At 53.4% G+C, this 15,730-nt stretch overlaps 5 protein-coding genes across 5 annotated transcripts; 1 reads left to right on the top strand and 4 right to left on the bottom strand.

Moving 5' to 3' along the window:
- Positions 1-3,672: 3,672 nt before the first annotated feature.
- V2A60_000605 (rRNA-binding endoribonuclease) lies at positions 3,673-5,097 on the top strand (the record flags this gene model as incomplete). Its single annotated transcript, XM_083251974.1, has 1 exon — positions 3,673-5,097. The coding sequence occupies one exon, from the start codon at positions 3,673-3,675 to the stop codon at positions 5,095-5,097; it is 1,425 nt and encodes a 474-aa protein (XP_083108100.1).
- Positions 5,098-5,964: 867 nt separating this feature from the next.
- Positions 5,965-6,230, bottom strand: V2A60_000604 (H/ACA ribonucleoprotein complex subunit NOP10; the record flags this gene model as incomplete). The annotated part of the gene is made up of 2 exons (XM_083251973.1): positions 5,965-5,978; positions 6,056-6,230. 2 exons carry the CDS (start codon positions 6,228-6,230, stop codon positions 5,965-5,967), a joined length of 189 nt encoding a protein of 62 aa, XP_083108099.1.
- A 718-nt stretch (positions 6,231-6,948) lies between these two features.
- On the bottom strand, positions 6,949-8,472 carry V2A60_000603 (S-adenosylmethionine decarboxylase; the record flags this gene model as incomplete). Its single annotated transcript, XM_083251972.1, has 1 exon — positions 6,949-8,472. The coding sequence occupies one exon, from the start codon at positions 8,470-8,472 to the stop codon at positions 6,949-6,951; it is 1,524 nt and encodes a 507-aa protein (XP_083108098.1).
- Positions 8,473-10,387: 1,915 nt separating this feature from the next.
- Positions 10,388-11,348, bottom strand: V2A60_000602 (P-loop containing nucleoside triphosphate hydrolase protein; the record flags this gene model as incomplete). Its single annotated transcript, XM_083251971.1, has 2 exons — positions 10,388-11,257; positions 11,316-11,348. The coding sequence occupies 2 exons, from the start codon at positions 11,346-11,348 to the stop codon at positions 10,388-10,390; spliced, it is 903 nt and encodes a 300-aa protein (XP_083108097.1).
- A 517-nt stretch (positions 11,349-11,865) lies between these two features.
- Positions 11,866-12,866, bottom strand: V2A60_000601 (uncharacterized protein; the record flags this gene model as incomplete). The annotated part of the gene is made up of 5 exons (XM_083251970.1): positions 11,866-11,920; positions 11,980-12,147; positions 12,195-12,338; positions 12,390-12,662; positions 12,718-12,866. The coding sequence occupies 5 exons, from the start codon at positions 12,864-12,866 to the stop codon at positions 11,866-11,868; spliced, it is 789 nt and encodes a 262-aa protein (XP_083108096.1).
- Between the last annotated feature and the right edge of the window lie 2,864 nt (positions 12,867-15,730).

Genomic DNA, 15,730 nt, shown 5'->3' with positions numbered 1-15,730 from the left:
CGTCCATTTCTAGCAAGTCAAGTTACTTGACTACTTGAGTTCTTTTCCACTCGCTACAAGGAAGCAAAAAAGAAAAGAAAAAGAAAAGAAAGAAAAGAAAAGGCATTAGCCCTAACCAACTAGGCGGTTTGAACTTTGCCGCCCCCATGACCTTGTTGATGCCCACTCCGACTCCAGACCACTTTCCATTCACAATGTGTGTGGGCCATGATATGGAATGTTGAGTCGAGCATAATCCCCCTCCTCCCCATGCACCCGTCTGTCAACACAAGGGAGGGAGAAGAGGGCTGGAGGGCTAGAGGGGAGCTGAAGAGAAGGCCTTTGTGCGCAGAAACATGTCTGGCCAAGAGCCCGTTACGCTTGCGCCGGCGAGGAATGGAGACTTGTTCCAGGTTTGAATTTGGCAACCAGGCACGGATTATACGTTGTGAGTGTTGCGAGTTTTTTTTTTTTTTTGTAATTGATTAATTGATTAATTCTTTCCGAAACCAAAATGCCTCGTTACCATTTTGCCCCCTCTCCACGTCCCTCCCCAACCTAACCCACCGAATAAAGTCGCAGACTTGCCGTGAGATTCCGGGGAACAACAGTTTTTTTGCAAGTATATATTATTATGGAACCCTTTCTTTTTTTTTTTTCTTTTTTTTTTCGCCCCTACCCCCCAAAAATGGTAGCGCGCGCTGCTGTCTTGGTTGTGGCCGTCCATATTTTTTTGCCTTTGTCGCGTGCCAGTATGGAAAACTGACGTCGGAAATACACACCAAAAAAAAATCTTTATTCGGCAAGCCGCACTCGCCTAGCCGATTCCCGAACAGCTCGGGCGGCGGCGGCGCGCGGCGTCACACTACAGTCGAGAAAATTCCCCGATGCGGTTATGCCAAGCTGTCTTGTGGCTTTTTTTTTTCTCTCTCGCTCTCTGTTCTGTTCTTTTCGGAAGACCGGGCCACGTCTTGTCTGCCGCGACGTGGCTGCTGCCCGACCGCCACATCAGTGACACCACCCACACCATCCCCCATGCCCATGCCCCCCCCCCAAAAAAAACGCCACCAACACTGCACAGAAGGTTTTTGGAAGCAGGCTAATAATAAAATGGAGAGCAGCCCACGTCTGTACTGATACTCTGTATTCTGTATGATTTTTTTATTTTTTTACACTTGCCCCAAGCGTCATGGATGTGCGCCACACGGCATCTCGACTCCGCCCTGTCAACTTCTTTTTCTCTCTACCAGTACTACTCCGTACTCACTATCCGTACTGAGTAAGTACTTGGTATAAGCCCCGGGGCGCGACTCCGCTGTGGATTGTTCTTGTCGCTGCCGGTAGTGGTACGGGAGCGAGCGGGAAAAGAAATTCAATAGCCGTTTTTTTTTTTATTTCCCCATGTCATTTGCCTGTTTGTGTTGCCTGAAAATTGGTCCGATTCTTTCTCTGGCGCGAGCTGGCCATCCATCTTTGCGACCTGGGCCTGGGGAAGAAAAGCATCGGGGGTCGCAGAAGGCTTCTAGAACAATCACTTGACACATATTACGCACACGCCTTGGACCGAGCTGCTGCGCCAGGTGACAAAAAAGGGACCCGCCCGGCCATCTGCGGTATTATAACAAAAATCAAAAAAAAAAAAAAAAAAGGATGGAGTCGAGGGCTGTGTTGGACGTGTTTAGATGACGAGGGCGACGGCAAGGGGTTGTCCAGTTATCAGCAAGTAGAGAGGCACCGCTTACACACAGCGTCAGAAACGTGATATAATCCAGCGTCTGCTACTCGTCGGCGCACCAAACTGCCAATATATCAATGCATTAGCATTCCCCGAGGGGGAAGGGGGGGTAAAAAGAGGGGAAAGATTCACGTATTGCCTCTTTCTCTCTCTCTCTCTCCGGAATCAATTCCACAGCGGAACACCTGCGCAAGGGCGGCTTTGCCATTCACGCCCGCGCGGTAAGCTTTCTTGTCCCGAAGCCTCGTCCTCCCCTCCCCGGATCTTGGCAGGGGGGAAGGCCAGGAGAGGAAAGTTGGCATTACTCGGCACGCAATGGCTCTCTGAGACAAGCCCTGTCGAACAAATATAGCAGAAACTCGGCGCCATGACCAACTTGCAGACAAAATGCCCCTCTCCGCATGGGCGCAACTGACTGCACACGCACGAATCGTGTACGTGCCGTCTTCCGCCTCGTTTTTTTTTTTGGTCTGTATCGTGCCGCCCTCGGGTCCCTGAGGCGGGCTGGCTGGCTGGCTGGCTGGCTACCCCAACGGCTCCATTCTCGTTTTATTTCTATCCCCTTTTTCTTCTTGTTTATTATGTTATTTTTATTTTCCTTTTTTTGCCCAAGCAAGGCCCCTCATGGAGACGTCCGTCCATCACCAGAGCGCTAATAAACACGGGCGATGATCTGTGGGGTCTCCAGACTTTTTGTCTTCTCCTTCATCTGCCTAACCCGCAGGTGAGCGAGCTTTTCCCCTTATTTCCCTCTTTTGCCCCAACGTTTCATCACCATCATCATCATCATACCCCCTGGCAAAAGCATCTTATTCCCTCACCTCGACTTAATGACCCGTTTCGTGGGGCCTGCTCGAGTCGAGACAACGCATTGTCCAATCTGAGGCCCAAGCCCACCAGGCTGCCAGGTAGCCATTACTTATTAGCCTACGGAGTACGGAGTAGTGTGATTCCTCTCTACTTGCTATAGTTGCTTATTTTCATTTTAATCTTGACCTCTCTTTTCTCTTGTTGGGCTTGTCATTCCTGTTAATTCATTTCGTCTTTTCCTTGTCCATTTTCCTCTTCCCTCGGTGCCGCATTCTTCTTCCGTCGGTTGACATCATGGGATGAGACGGAAGGGAGGGGGGGTGAGCGCCATCGACAGCCAAGATCGACTGGCCCGGGAATTGAGGCTCCCATAATAAGTAGTCGGAAGCTGAACAAGTACCAGTGACCACCAGATTATACCCATTCCTGCAGCTGTCAGTGGTCACTGCACAACGCCTTCGGCCTTGTATCCCTGGCTTGGCTGCCTGGGTCGGTGGCGTGCTGACGCCGGGCATCACTCGGTCGGTCTTGGCCGATACAAGACATTTGGGCCCGGGCTCCTGTGGGCAGACTACGTACCAAACTACTTACTGGTAAGAAGTAACGGGGTACTTACTCAGTGGGCAGCCTGCAGCAGTCGACATCTTGCTGACTTGTAGACGGACATGTGCGGTCAAGGTCGAGGAGCCGCAACTACTTACCCATGTTGGTAGAGATGGCATTATTACCCTTCACAGCAAAAACTGCGATTCCAATAGCCAACTTTGGCGAAACCACCTTTTTTTTTTTTTTTTCGTTCCAATGCCGTTGTCATGATTGGTTTACTGCATTGCTGTCCTCACAACCCTCTGGCGTGTATTTGCAGATTCCTCCGCATGCATCACGTGTAACCACACCACAACGATAAGCCTTATCGATGAACTTTTTTCTGCCCCACCATCTTTTATCACGAATTCGACATTGTGCGGCATCAAGGTGCAACGAGAAAAACGAATTTGCGTGCGGAACCGCTCAATATACCAAAGTTTATTCCTTCTTTTGATCCTTTCCATATATATCCAGACTGAGAAGTACCCCGTTTGTTTCACCCGCCCTTCTTCTTCGCCTGTCGGTGCAGGGCCAAAAACGAAGAATAAAAAAAAAGAATCATGGCCACCCCGCCACAAGCCCCTCCAAGCGAGCCGCACGCAGTCGCCGCTGCCACCACCACCACCACAACAGCGACGACGACAACGACGACGACGACGAGCAAGCCCATTCACAGCCTGGTCCTCGATACGGGCCCTCTGATCAAAAACGATCCCACAGTCAGCGCGCTCATCGCGCAAGCCGAACAGCTCTACATACTCCCGTCCGTCATCCCCGAGATTCGCGATGCCACCACGAGGACGCGCGTGGAGACGCAGCTTCTGCCCTTTGTCACGGTGCGCGCACCGAGCCCCAAGAGCGTGACCCTCATCCGCGAGTTCGCGCGCAAGACGGGCGACCTCGGCGTCCTGAGCAGGCCCGACATTGAGGTCCTCGCGCTGGGCTACGACCTCGAGTGCGAGCGCAACGGCGGCGATTGGCGGCTGCGCAGCTCGCCCGACCAGAAGCAGGTCAACGGAAAGCCCCCTCAGAGGGCGGTCGAGGACGCGGCGGAAACTACACAGGCCTCGCCCGACGACGATCCGATACAAGGCACCGCGGCTGCTGCACCGGCTGTGGAGGCCCCGGTCGAGGACATGGAGAAGCTCAATGTTGCCGATTCCACCGAGTCTGACGAGGCCGCCGACGTTGTTGATGCCACAGGGGCTGAGGATGTCACCGAATCCGAAGGTATCACCCAGTCGGAAACCGTCTCCCAGTCCGAGGACCCCACAGAGACAAGGGACGCTCCCCCAAGTCAAGACATGGCGCTGGAGGAGGAAGAGGATGACGAGGACGGTGAGGCGTCCGACGATGACGGCGGCTGGATCACGCCGTCCAACGTCAAGAAGCACAAGGCCCAGGGCAACGGCTCGACGCCGGCCAAGAGCCCGCAGCGCACGCTGCAGGCGGCCATCCTGACGTCCGACTTTGCCATGCAGAACGTGGCGCTCCGGATGAACCTCAACCTGGTGACGCCGGCGTTCTCGCGCATCACGCAGCTCAAGACGTGGGTGCTGCGCTGCCACGGCTGCTTCAAGGTGACCAGGGACATGGAGCGGCAGTTCTGCCCGAGCTGCGGGCAGCCGACGCTCATCCGCACCAGCTGCTCGACCGACGAGCGGGGCCGCACCCGGCTGCACCTCAAGCGCGACTTCCAGTGGAACAACCGCGGCAACGTCTACAGCGTGCCCAAGCCCGTCCACGGCACCCCGCACGGCCGCCTGGCCAAGCACGCCGGCGGCCAGAACAACTGGGGCGCGCACCTCGTCCTCGCCGAGGACCAGAAGGAGTACCTCCGCGCCGCCGACGCCCGACGCCGCCAGAAGACCAAGGACCTGATGGACGACGACTTTCTCCCGGGCATCCTCACCGGCGACCGCTCGGCCGGGGGTCGGATACGCGTCGGCGCGGGCCGGACGGTCAATTCTCGTCGTCGACGATGAAGGGGCAGACATGATGACGAGGTAGCAGAAGAAGAGGAAGAGGAAGAGGAAGAGGAAGAGGAAGAGAGAGTCAATTGAAAAAAAAACAGGCAAGTTTTCATGACACAATGAAATGGTATACAAGAAAAGCGTAAAAGACATTATGATATCAGATATGAAAAAAAAGCAACTTGAGGTGCATTATAGTTTTACTGGTAAATACAGCATTTTTCCGTCTATGCTTTGCAAGAACTCGTACGTACATTAATGCAATGAGAATGGATAAACATTATGCACGACTGTTGAATGCTACCAGCAATGTCAATTCAAGATGGTATCATCTCGCATTTAAAACGAAGAGGATAAAGAAAAAGTCACTTGGAGATGCAGATGAATAATGTTTCTACCAGTACGAGAAAAATTGCCTCTTCTCCCTTCTTTTGCAAGCAATCGTGCCTCATTGCCAGGAGATGGGAGTGTTGGATGCTACCGCCAATGTCAGCCTGTTTTGTTTTTGAAAATAAGAAAAATGCACGAGAGCTGAATGGTACCAGCAGTGTCAACGTGTCTGATTTTTTTAAAAAAAAATTTGTCATGATATGCCAAGGACGCCAGAATATACATGCATCAGGAGCTCAATATCGAGACACCCTGAACAGTAAATATGAAAAAGGAAAAAAAGTTTGTTCCCCCCCAAAAACGCCATCCAAAAGAGCTAGCATCCGTGCCATGACGACTCAGAGTCTGCCCTCAACTTGTCCTCCTTTGATTGATTGTCTGTTTAACTCTCTCTCTCTCTTTCTCGTTTCTTTCTCGTTTCTTCAGGTCTTGCTAGTGTGTTTCATTCGAAAACGTGCTTGTGCTAAGAGAAGGGAAAAAGCAGTTTTCCTACTCCTCGTCCTCTGCAGCTCCCCAAAACATGTCAGTCTCCTCTCTCGTAATATTTTTTACAGCAACAAAAAAAGGGGGAGAGACGCACTCTGCTGGGTCAGGAGAAGACCGAAGCGACGCTTCAGCGTGACGCGCTGGCGCGACCACTTGTCGTCGGGCGAGAAGCGAGCCGGGTGCGCGCTCTTGGTGACCTGGCCGTGGGCGACCTTTTTGAGCGTGTACAGGCGGTTGCCCTTGTCGTCGAGGGTGTACATGAGATGCATGGCGGGCGTGGCGATGCGAGGCTCGTGTGCAATGAAGAGTGAAGATGGAGCTTGTCTGGAAGGTCTGGAAGGTCTGGAAGGTCTTTGGACGGATTGAGTCTGCAATGAGAATTGAGATTGCGAATGGAGTTTGTACGTGCCCAGAAAAGAGCTCTTCTTTGCAACTCCAGGAATGAGTTGAGAACTTCTGTCTTTCTTTTTTCTCCTTCTTTTTTCTCCGCTGTCCAATTTCGAGGCCGGAAAAAAAATGAGTGGCAGAAATTTCGGCGGACGGTCAGAGAAAAAGAGTGGGTCACGTGTGCCTATCGATAACAAACTGCAAACATCACACCACAAGCTCGTTGCCCAAAACATGCATGTCAATGAAATTCGCATCAATTTGATTTATTCCAAGATTGAAAAGAAAATTTCATGATTCCTAAACGTAAATTTGCCATTGATGCAGTCGTACATGAGATTTAAACAAGAATTAGATACGCTGCCGTAAATGTTTTGCGTTGGCGCAATCGAAACCAATGAGTGGCCCTGGCGCTGAGCCAGAAAAATGTCATAAAAACTGCGAGCCAAGAAAGTAAACGTTGGGAGCATTTCGTCAGGCTTCTCTTAACAACAGCAAGGGCAAGAGAAACACGATTCAATCACTCAGGTGCCAGATCCATATTTGGCCCTCACCCCGAAATTCCACGACCAGCTACTTAGAGCATGGTGTCCGCCCTACCTACTCCTCCTCTCCAACACGAGCCCCCTTTGGCCCATTGAAGCCGTCCTTTTCAAAGAAGCGAAATACAAGGTTGTAGTCGTCAAAGTCGTGCACGATACGGTCAACACGCTTGTAGCCCGGGACAGGGTCCGCAAGGCGCTTACCAGCGAGACCTCGGATCTGATCGGCACCGGCACCATAGGGGTTGGCGCGGCGGCCCTTGGCCTCAAAGAGCGTGACGCTAAAGCGGCCGGGCTTGAAAATGTCAACCACGTGCTCGATAATCTCGGCAGTGGTGCGGCCATTCTGGCCGCCGGGCACATTGGTCTCGAAAGAAGCAAAGGAAAAGCCGTCCTCGGGAGTGACGTGCACGGTAAAGTAGTGGCACGCCTTGCTCTCGCCGTCGGCATTGGGAGGAGCCGGAACTACACCATTGGCGGAAAATCCGCAAGGGCTAAACAGGTACGCGTCGATACGCGCGTCAGGATAGACCGAGGTAGGGTAGACGTTGGCCAATCCGCAGTTGTCGGAGATGACAGTGCCCAGTGCATGTCCCTCAGTGGTCAGGGATTCGTCAATCTCGGCCGGCTTGACGTGGTCGTGCAGGTCAGAGTCACTTCCATTGCTAAAGACGTCAACCTCGTCCAGCAACTCGGATTCATCCCCGTTGGTAGTCGAGCAGCGGGCCTTGTTCTCGGCAGCCATCCTATCGCAAGCGACCGCACTCGCGTGCGAAAGGAAGAACTGCTTTGCATTCTCGGGGTCCAGGTCAGTCATGAGAATCTCCAGGGTCTCGTCCACGTTTTCGTCGCCGCTCGACTCGACAGCACCGAGTTCTGCGCTGCCATCGGCCTCGATAAGCTTGTCATGAGTCTCCGACTGAGGGGTGATGGGCGGGGTGAGCTCCTGGTTCGGAGGGGTAAGATAGAGGTACCAATGGTCACCGTTCATCTTGCCAACCATGTAAGCGCTACCGTGGCTGAGCATGTCGTCGAGATACTTGACTTCCTGCTTCCAGCTGCGGTGGGGGCCGCGCTGCTTGTCAGGGAAGAGAAAGTTCTTGCGGCTGTAAAAGACGCGGTACGGGGTGGCGGCAGCGCGAATGTTGTCGACCGAGTTGGCGTTGCTGAACGGGAAACCAGCATTGGCGGCAGCAATATGAAGAAGGCGCTGGAGACCGAGAAGGAGCGTGGTGGTGCCGCAGGTCTTGAGAATGAGCTTGTGGGGGAACACAAACATGCTCGATTCGGACAAGAGGTAAGCGTCGACAGTGTCGGACTCGAGAACGGAGAGGACTTTGCAGTGAACCATGTCAAGCATGGACTCCCAGGTTTCCTTGTCAACAGCCTTGAGACCCAGAGGGGAGGCATTGATAGGCAGGGCATCGGCACTGGGGGCAAACCAAACCTCGAGAAGCTTCTCGGGCCCCTCAAAGGCGTTGGTCGAGTCTAGATCGGCAACAACATCGTGGTTGATGGTCAGGTGAGGGGTGGCGGAGGACGGGGAGAAGGTATAGTTGGTCGGAACCGAGTACTGGACCATGGTGACGGCGAGATTTGTCGGCCGTTTCGGCTAAAGTTGGAGGAAAGAAGGGTTTCGTGGATATGTTCTTTGCCCAGATGGCAGAGTCCGCGGAGCACTAGCTGCCGCTCAAACAGACTTTGCGGCGTCTGCTTGAGAGAGTAGGCCCACAGGAAAGTGGTGAGTCTCTGGCGCTGGCGGAGCCAGCAGCAATGCGGTGGTGGGAAGAAAGGTCTTTGTCAACGTCACGAGAGGACGTTAGGGGGGCCGGAAGATGGAGTGCTGAAACCTCTTCTCGGGAGGAATTGTGGCAAGTATGCTGCAGTCCGATACCTGTGGGAGAGTATCGGAGCTAGCAGACAGTCAAGATCTGCTTTTTTTTCGAAAGGGACAAGTCGGTGGTGAGGCGGCCGGTGAGCGGGGTAGGCAGCAAAGAGGGCGTGCTATCGAGGCCTGCAGGAGGAGGGAGAGGCACAAAAAGTTAGCTGGGGAGGTGGTTCATGGTGATTGCGTGCGTCGGGGTCAACATGTTCATACTTGGATGGTCTGTTGAATAGGAAGCGAAGAGGGTCCGCTAGACGCATAGAAGACCAGACAGGAATACCAGTAGAGTCGAGGACGGGGGGCGACGGTCGAAGCAATGACGGCCGTCGTGTAGATGAGCAAGCTCGGGAGTGTTGATTTAGCAAAAGACTTGCAACATTGGATTGCTCAATGCAACGTAGAGCAAGAAGAGGAAGAGGAAGAAGACTGTAGGAGCGAGACAGTCAGGGAAGCTCGTGAGCAGGACTAGCCGTTGTCGAGAAGGATGACGATGTCAGGAAGAGAGGGTTTTCAAGTTTCTTTTTTTTTTTTCAACCCCCGCGGTCGGTGGGCCAGAAAAGGCGCAGGTCTGGCTTGTGAGGGCAGAGCAAAAAAATTGTTTGCACCTTTTGTAGAGGTGAACGGGACAGATATCCACGGACAAAAAGGCTATACGCCACAGATACAGAGAGTGTGCTCTTCTTTTTTTTTTCCTTTGCAAGACGCAATCTCTGTGTGCAGTGCGAGAATGGGAAACGAGGCACGAGAGCTGGGAAAAGAGTTGGATGTGCGTGTCCAATATTTTGACCATGGTGGTGACGGATCCCCACTCATCAGGTAGCAGGCGAAATTTTATTGAGCTGATGACGCCGACGCCCAAAGCTGTCTGGACTTTTTCCCCTCCCCCATCCACCCCCGTCAAGGTACAGCCAGCCAGCCAGCCAGCCAGCCACGACCAGCCAAACTTTTTGTTTTCCTTTCCCATTGCATCAAGTGGAGTGGGTTGGCTCTGCAATCGATTGGTGGCATGGCGGCGTCTCGACGGATTACATTGCAGTGTCTCGGCAAGACGCCGCTGCCCTTGTCGCACTGAAATGCACCCAGTCCCGTCCCGAGCTGCGTGCATATACCTAATTATCAAACTGAGGACAAACAAAATCGCGCAGTAGAAAGCCCCAGCATGTGTGTGCCTCTCAAAAAAAAACCATCTTTCCTTCTTTTATTTTCCCTTTTGCATTGCAGCCAAGTTCCATCCCACAGCTTAGTGCTGCCGTCTTTGCCGCCGCTTATTATGGAAGTATCGCACGCGAGCCCGGCAAACTTAAAACTAACTTTGATGCAAATCTTGTAATTTTTGTCAAGATCATGTCCGCGCGAGAGAGAGAGAAAGAGAAGAAACCAGAGAATCAAAGAAAAATCTTATCAGACGCATATTGTGTATTACGAGACGTGCGTTCATGCTTAATATTGTCTGCGCTAGACCAGCCGCATCTTCAACTCAACCTAGCCTGCCCAATCAGAGCAACGTACATGTGCGTCGGATGTCATATCTCATTAACCCTTGCTTTCTGCCCTCTCTGCTGTCTATGTGATACCATGTTGTGTTATATACATTTTTGTCTTTATCAATTTCTCATGCACTCGTAACCCCCTCCGCCAACCCCTCTGCTATACCCTTAAACACATGATACAGCGAGCAGTCCTTGTACTTTTCCATCAGCGTCCCTGTATCCGCATCCCCCCCGCTGCCGTGCGCTCTCGAAATGTCCTGCCCGTTGACTTGCGTCCCCTCCGGGTACCGCGGCCGCCTCCCTTCCTCCACCAGCGTGATGAACTGGGCGTCCATGGGCACCGCCCCCAGGAACCTGACCCGGAACTCGTCCGCCATGGCCTCGCCGCCGCCGGAGCCGAAGATGTCGGTGCACTCGGAGCAGTGCGGGCAGACGAAGCCGCTCATGTTCTCCACCACGCCGAGCACGCGGATGCCCGTCTTGGCGCAAAAGTTGAGCTCCTTGCGCACGTCGGCCGTCGCCACGGCCTGCGGCGTCGTCACCACCACCGCCCCGGACACCTGCCCCGGCCGCGCGTCCCGCCGCAGCGTCTCGGCCAGCGAGATGTGCTCGTCCGACGTCCCCGGCGGCGTGTCGACTAGCAGGTAGTCCACCTCGGGCCACAGCACGTCCGCGAAGAACTGCCGGATCATGGCCGTCTTCTTGGGCCCGCGCCACACCACCGCGTCGCCCCGCCGCGGGAGCAGGAACCCGAGGCTCATGGCGTGGAGGCTGCCGGACCCGGCCGCCGCGTCGGCCGCCTGCACGCACACCGGCGACCAGCCCCCCGGCACCTGCGTGATCTTGGACGATTCGATCGACAGCATCCGCGGTATCGACGGCCCCGTCAGGTCAATGTCGAGGATCCCCACCGAGTGCCCGGCGAGCGCGAGCGAGAGCGCGAGTTGTGTCGTCACCGATGACTTGCCTACGCCGCCTTTACCGGACAGCACCTGGCGTTGTCAGCGAAAGCGTGTACAAGCAGCGCTCTGGGGGGCGGAGGCGACCTACCAGCACAATGTGCTTCACCTTGTCCAGCCCCATGATGGTGCTGTGATGCAGATTGGGGTGCCAGTGGCTAGTTTAGCGATTCGAGACCTCTGGGTGTATCTATGTTCTCGTTCGATGCGTGCTGTTGCAAATGCAGAGGTCGTGGCTCAGGGTGAAGATGTTGGAGGCTGATTAGCAAGCAGCCCGACAACGGAATCGTTAAATGTTTGCCCCGCCAAACCCACCAAACCCGCCATGCCACCAACCCCACCACCACCCAAGAACGTGCATTTCTAAGCATCGCCGGGCACACAACGCCATCTCAAAAGATGCCGAGAAAAGGATCGTTCTCGATCGAATTGAATACATGAATAGTTCTAGTGGTAGAAACATCACAAGTGACCACAGAAGTACCCTCTTCTTTTGTGTTGTGCAACACAAAAGGTCGCTGGTCTCTGTTCTATTGGCTTGACTTTCCACGCTACCCTGCAGCATAATAGGTAGGCAATAAACTGCACTGCTACTGTCAGCGATGATGCTGTTGTACTTTTTCAAGTTCTCGGATGGCTTTTTATACATCTATTTTCATGGTTTCTCTGGGCTGCAGCTCGTTGCCTTTGACATTTCTGGAGTGTCACGTTCCTCTGTCAGAAAGCGAATGGAATCTCTTTGATAAGAGACCAACACGCTATCATCATCTAGGGAGCGACCTAATAGTTCACCTCCAGCGGGGATGTCAATGCCATCGACATTCGTAAATCGCACAATTGGCCCACCCTCTACTGTGAATCCAATAAACTCTCCTCTTATGGTTTCGTCGACTGAATGGCGGGAACTGGGGCCGATGGTGTTGCTGTCTCAATTAGCACTTGGTTCACCAACTGCGCATTTGTTACGTACACTCTGCTCATTGGAGGCTCCGTTTCAGCCTCCGTGGATGATTTTCTGGACAGTCTTCTCAACCGTGCTTTTGTGCTGTAGAAGCACATGTGCAGCAGCCCTGCGATGACAAGCACGGGTGTGCCAAGCGCCAGCGCCCATGGCCTACCAGCTGTCAGCGGCGTCCCGGTGCTGGGCCAGAGGAAGAGTACTCACGGATGACGCTTATTGCGGAGCGTGTGAATCATGGCTAGGATGACGCCGATGACGGCAATCAGTGACCCGATCTGGATCATGGTCCACGTCGACCAATACAAGGACATGAGATCCTCGCCGTCGCAAAACTGTAAAGCCAGCAATGCGTAGGCTTCCATTATGACGATGACTGCCGAAACGAGAACGCAGCCAGTGCATATGCCGATGCATAGTCGAAGTCGTTTGCGTAGCTTCCCGGGGTAGTCTGAATATTTTGACAAGGCATCCTGGGCTCTGGGGGTTGGTAGGTCAGCGTAAGTTGTATCATGGACAGGAGGGGCCTCCTCACTTTATATAGGCGAATGAACCAAAGAACAAAAGCAGTAGGTTTGTGACGAAGAGTGTCCAGTATATGACCTTGAACTGCCACCGTACGAGATGTGATGCAAACTGGGCATACTGCAGGCACTTGGGTGAGTTGGGGCCAACAGCGTTCATGATGTGTCTGTGAGCGACCGACAGCCAACGCTTTGGCCGGTATCTGGGAACTGTATCGAAATTGATAGATGGATATAACCACGCCACTGAGATAATTGTCTGGATAGGATTGAAAGACAGGTCGTGTTGGTATTATAAACCCCTGGCATCCAAGAATCTAGTTTGTTATCAAACAGCTTGATAACTTTTGCGACGCCCAAACAGGGGATACAGAGGGTTTATGTGCCCAATGCCAAGACTGCCGCATGGTATTCCACCCTCGCACATGTGCTGAGACATTGCGTTGGTGCCGGCTCGAGTGTTGCGCGTACACCTCTCTCTCTCTCATCTCCACCGCTACAAGAAGAAGATTAAGCTTATCTCATGCCATTTAGGGCAGCGTTTGACGGCTCCAACACCCTTGTCCTCCCGCCCCTCCCGCCTGCAAGATATAGTGTGTTGTCGGTGTAGACCGGAACCGGAGCTGCAACGGCTAGCGAAAGAAGAAGAAGAAGAAGAAGAAGAGGAAGAAGAGGGACTCCAAAGCCATGGAGCGAAGGAGAGAACAAATGCCGAAAACGGCGGCACCCACAGGGCATTTCAGAACCCGGCTTGGCGGGCTGGAGCGGGATGGAGTCAGAACGGGATGGAGTCAAATCTCAGCCTACGGCGGCGATGCGCAGATCCAACCAACCAACCCAGCCGTGTGTACACGGGTGGCGTGAGAAGAGGTGTATCCAGTGGGCGGCGCTTGGCAGATCGCCCGCACGGCGAGATTTGCTGCCAAAAGAAGCCGAAAGGGTGGCTCGTGGGGGGGAGACGGGAGCCTGGCGGTGCGGCTGCTGCGCCTTGCTGCCAAGAGCGCCAACCAGCGAAAAGGTGACCCGCCGCCACGACCACGATCATGACCCCGACCCCGACCATGACCACGACCACACACCCCAAGGCGCAAATCGTCGCCCGCAGCCGCAGCCATCCCCCCCCGAGCCCTGTCTCTGTGTAACGACAGCGACAGCCGCATGATCTGTGTGACGCCGTCCTTGATCAATAGCCCTTTTGAACGGAGCAGAAAACGGTTTGAAACGACGGCTAAAACAGACGTGGTACTGGGTACTGACCAAAAGTCGCTGATTTGTCTTGGGGTTACAGCCAAGATGCTTTTTTTTTAACAAAAATTTAAGCTTGAAACATGACGTTATCGCAGACTGCAGATCCCGGCCAGGACGGGAAATGATGTGTTTTGTGTGTCAGTGCCCAACCCTGGCCGTGTACTGACACTCGGACGGAACGACTTCTGTGGTGTGCGAGGGAGAGAGCGAACGAGTTTACCAGTGAGACCTGGTGCCTTGGCGACGACGATCGAACAAAGTCGAGCCCCAAAACTTAGTGCGATTGTTGTGGCTGCGCTCGCGGCAGACCCAAGAGCACATATGTCGAGATAACGCTAGCTACCAATTAGCTTTTGCAACCAACTGTCCCCCAGCTATGCGCTGCTTCGCAATGTATCACGACGCCCAGGAAACTGCTCAACAGCCCCCCCCCGGCGATTGGTTGCTGGCGAGCTGACTCGTGGTTGACGAGAACCCCATAGAACTTGGACGCAAGTGATGCATGTGGGCAAAACTGCGAGACGAGTTGGCAGATTCACAACCAACCAACGATTCTGCATTGCTGACAGATTACAAAACAAACAAGTGCAATCGACGCACTAATAATCGACCTTTATCGAATCCAACCAACTAGCCGATACGGGCAAAAGGCTACTAAGCAGTCGGCGCCAAAGTCTGCAACTCTCTAATCGCTTCCGGCAAGAATATTGCGGGGATGAAAGACAGAGAGAGTCTCAGAGACCAGAGACACGCTTACGGGGCCAGGGGCGAAACAATGCACTATCCTTCTTCGCATAGTCTACGTCTACTGTTCTTTCGGATGCGTCCCAAGGCGTGCACGTTCGTGTGTGCATGTCAAGGTGGCTGCAGACACGTCGTCCCGATGGCGAGTGCCAAGCTGACTCGGGAAAAATAGGCTCTTTGGGGGGAAGCACAAAAGCGAATAGATGTGCCACCAACCACTTTGCTCCGCGACCTTGACAGTAACTGTGCATTGAGGCATTATCATTCGTGCGCCATGATACGTCGATGCACCTGTCAGAAATGATTTGCGTCGCGTCGCCTGATGATCAATCCTGCTCGGATGTTGTTTGGTTTTGGCGTCGCGCGCCGCTCTGTGGGAGGCCTGCGTGCGCACCATAGTGACCAGTCGCCTGGCTCCTCCAGAGTTGGGACGAGGACAGATCAAAAGACGCATTACGAATGTGAGACACTCGGCGCTTTCTTATCTTGTGTCCAAATTACAAGTAGTTGAATCAGCCTTGGTGTTCCGAGTGCATCATCACATGCTCGAGAGCGCCCACCAACTACCAATAATCTGTGAGGCAGCCACAGTGTGCTTCTCGCCGGTCGCGTTACAAATATTTCATTCTTCTCTCTCCTTTGCTAATTGGGCGCAATGGCAGTGAATTCGTGGTTAAAAGGCTAAATCCTGCGTGCATTCCTGTTCTTGAGTTCTAGTCTGGTACTCCACCATCCTGGCTGTGTCGGGAGATCCTCCCAACAACTCTTGGTCCATCACCCTCACTTTTTTTTATTCCCCAAATTTCCATGATTCAAAAAGGTAGATTTACCTGTTAACACAAAACTAATGACACGTTACTCGGGGCTAGTCTGGCAAACACTGCATCCGGAGCAGTCAGATATGTCACTTTGGTGCCCTCGTAGCCCTTCATTGGGGTCGGTGACGTAACGAGTGAAAGCTCTGAGTACCAGCATGATGGATGTAGTAGTCTTCTTGGCTTGTTTCGGAGGAGTAATGTGTTTTCAGACACA

The sequence above is a fragment of the Cordyceps javanica genome, chromosome 1, assembly GCF_051103115.1.
Source record: "Cordyceps javanica chromosome 1, complete sequence".
In the NCBI taxonomy this organism is placed as follows: Eukaryota; Fungi; Ascomycota; class Sordariomycetes; order Hypocreales; family Cordycipitaceae; genus Cordyceps; species Cordyceps javanica.
Note: the sequence above shows the minus strand (reverse complement) of the source record. Positions and strands in the feature narration are given on the sequence as shown.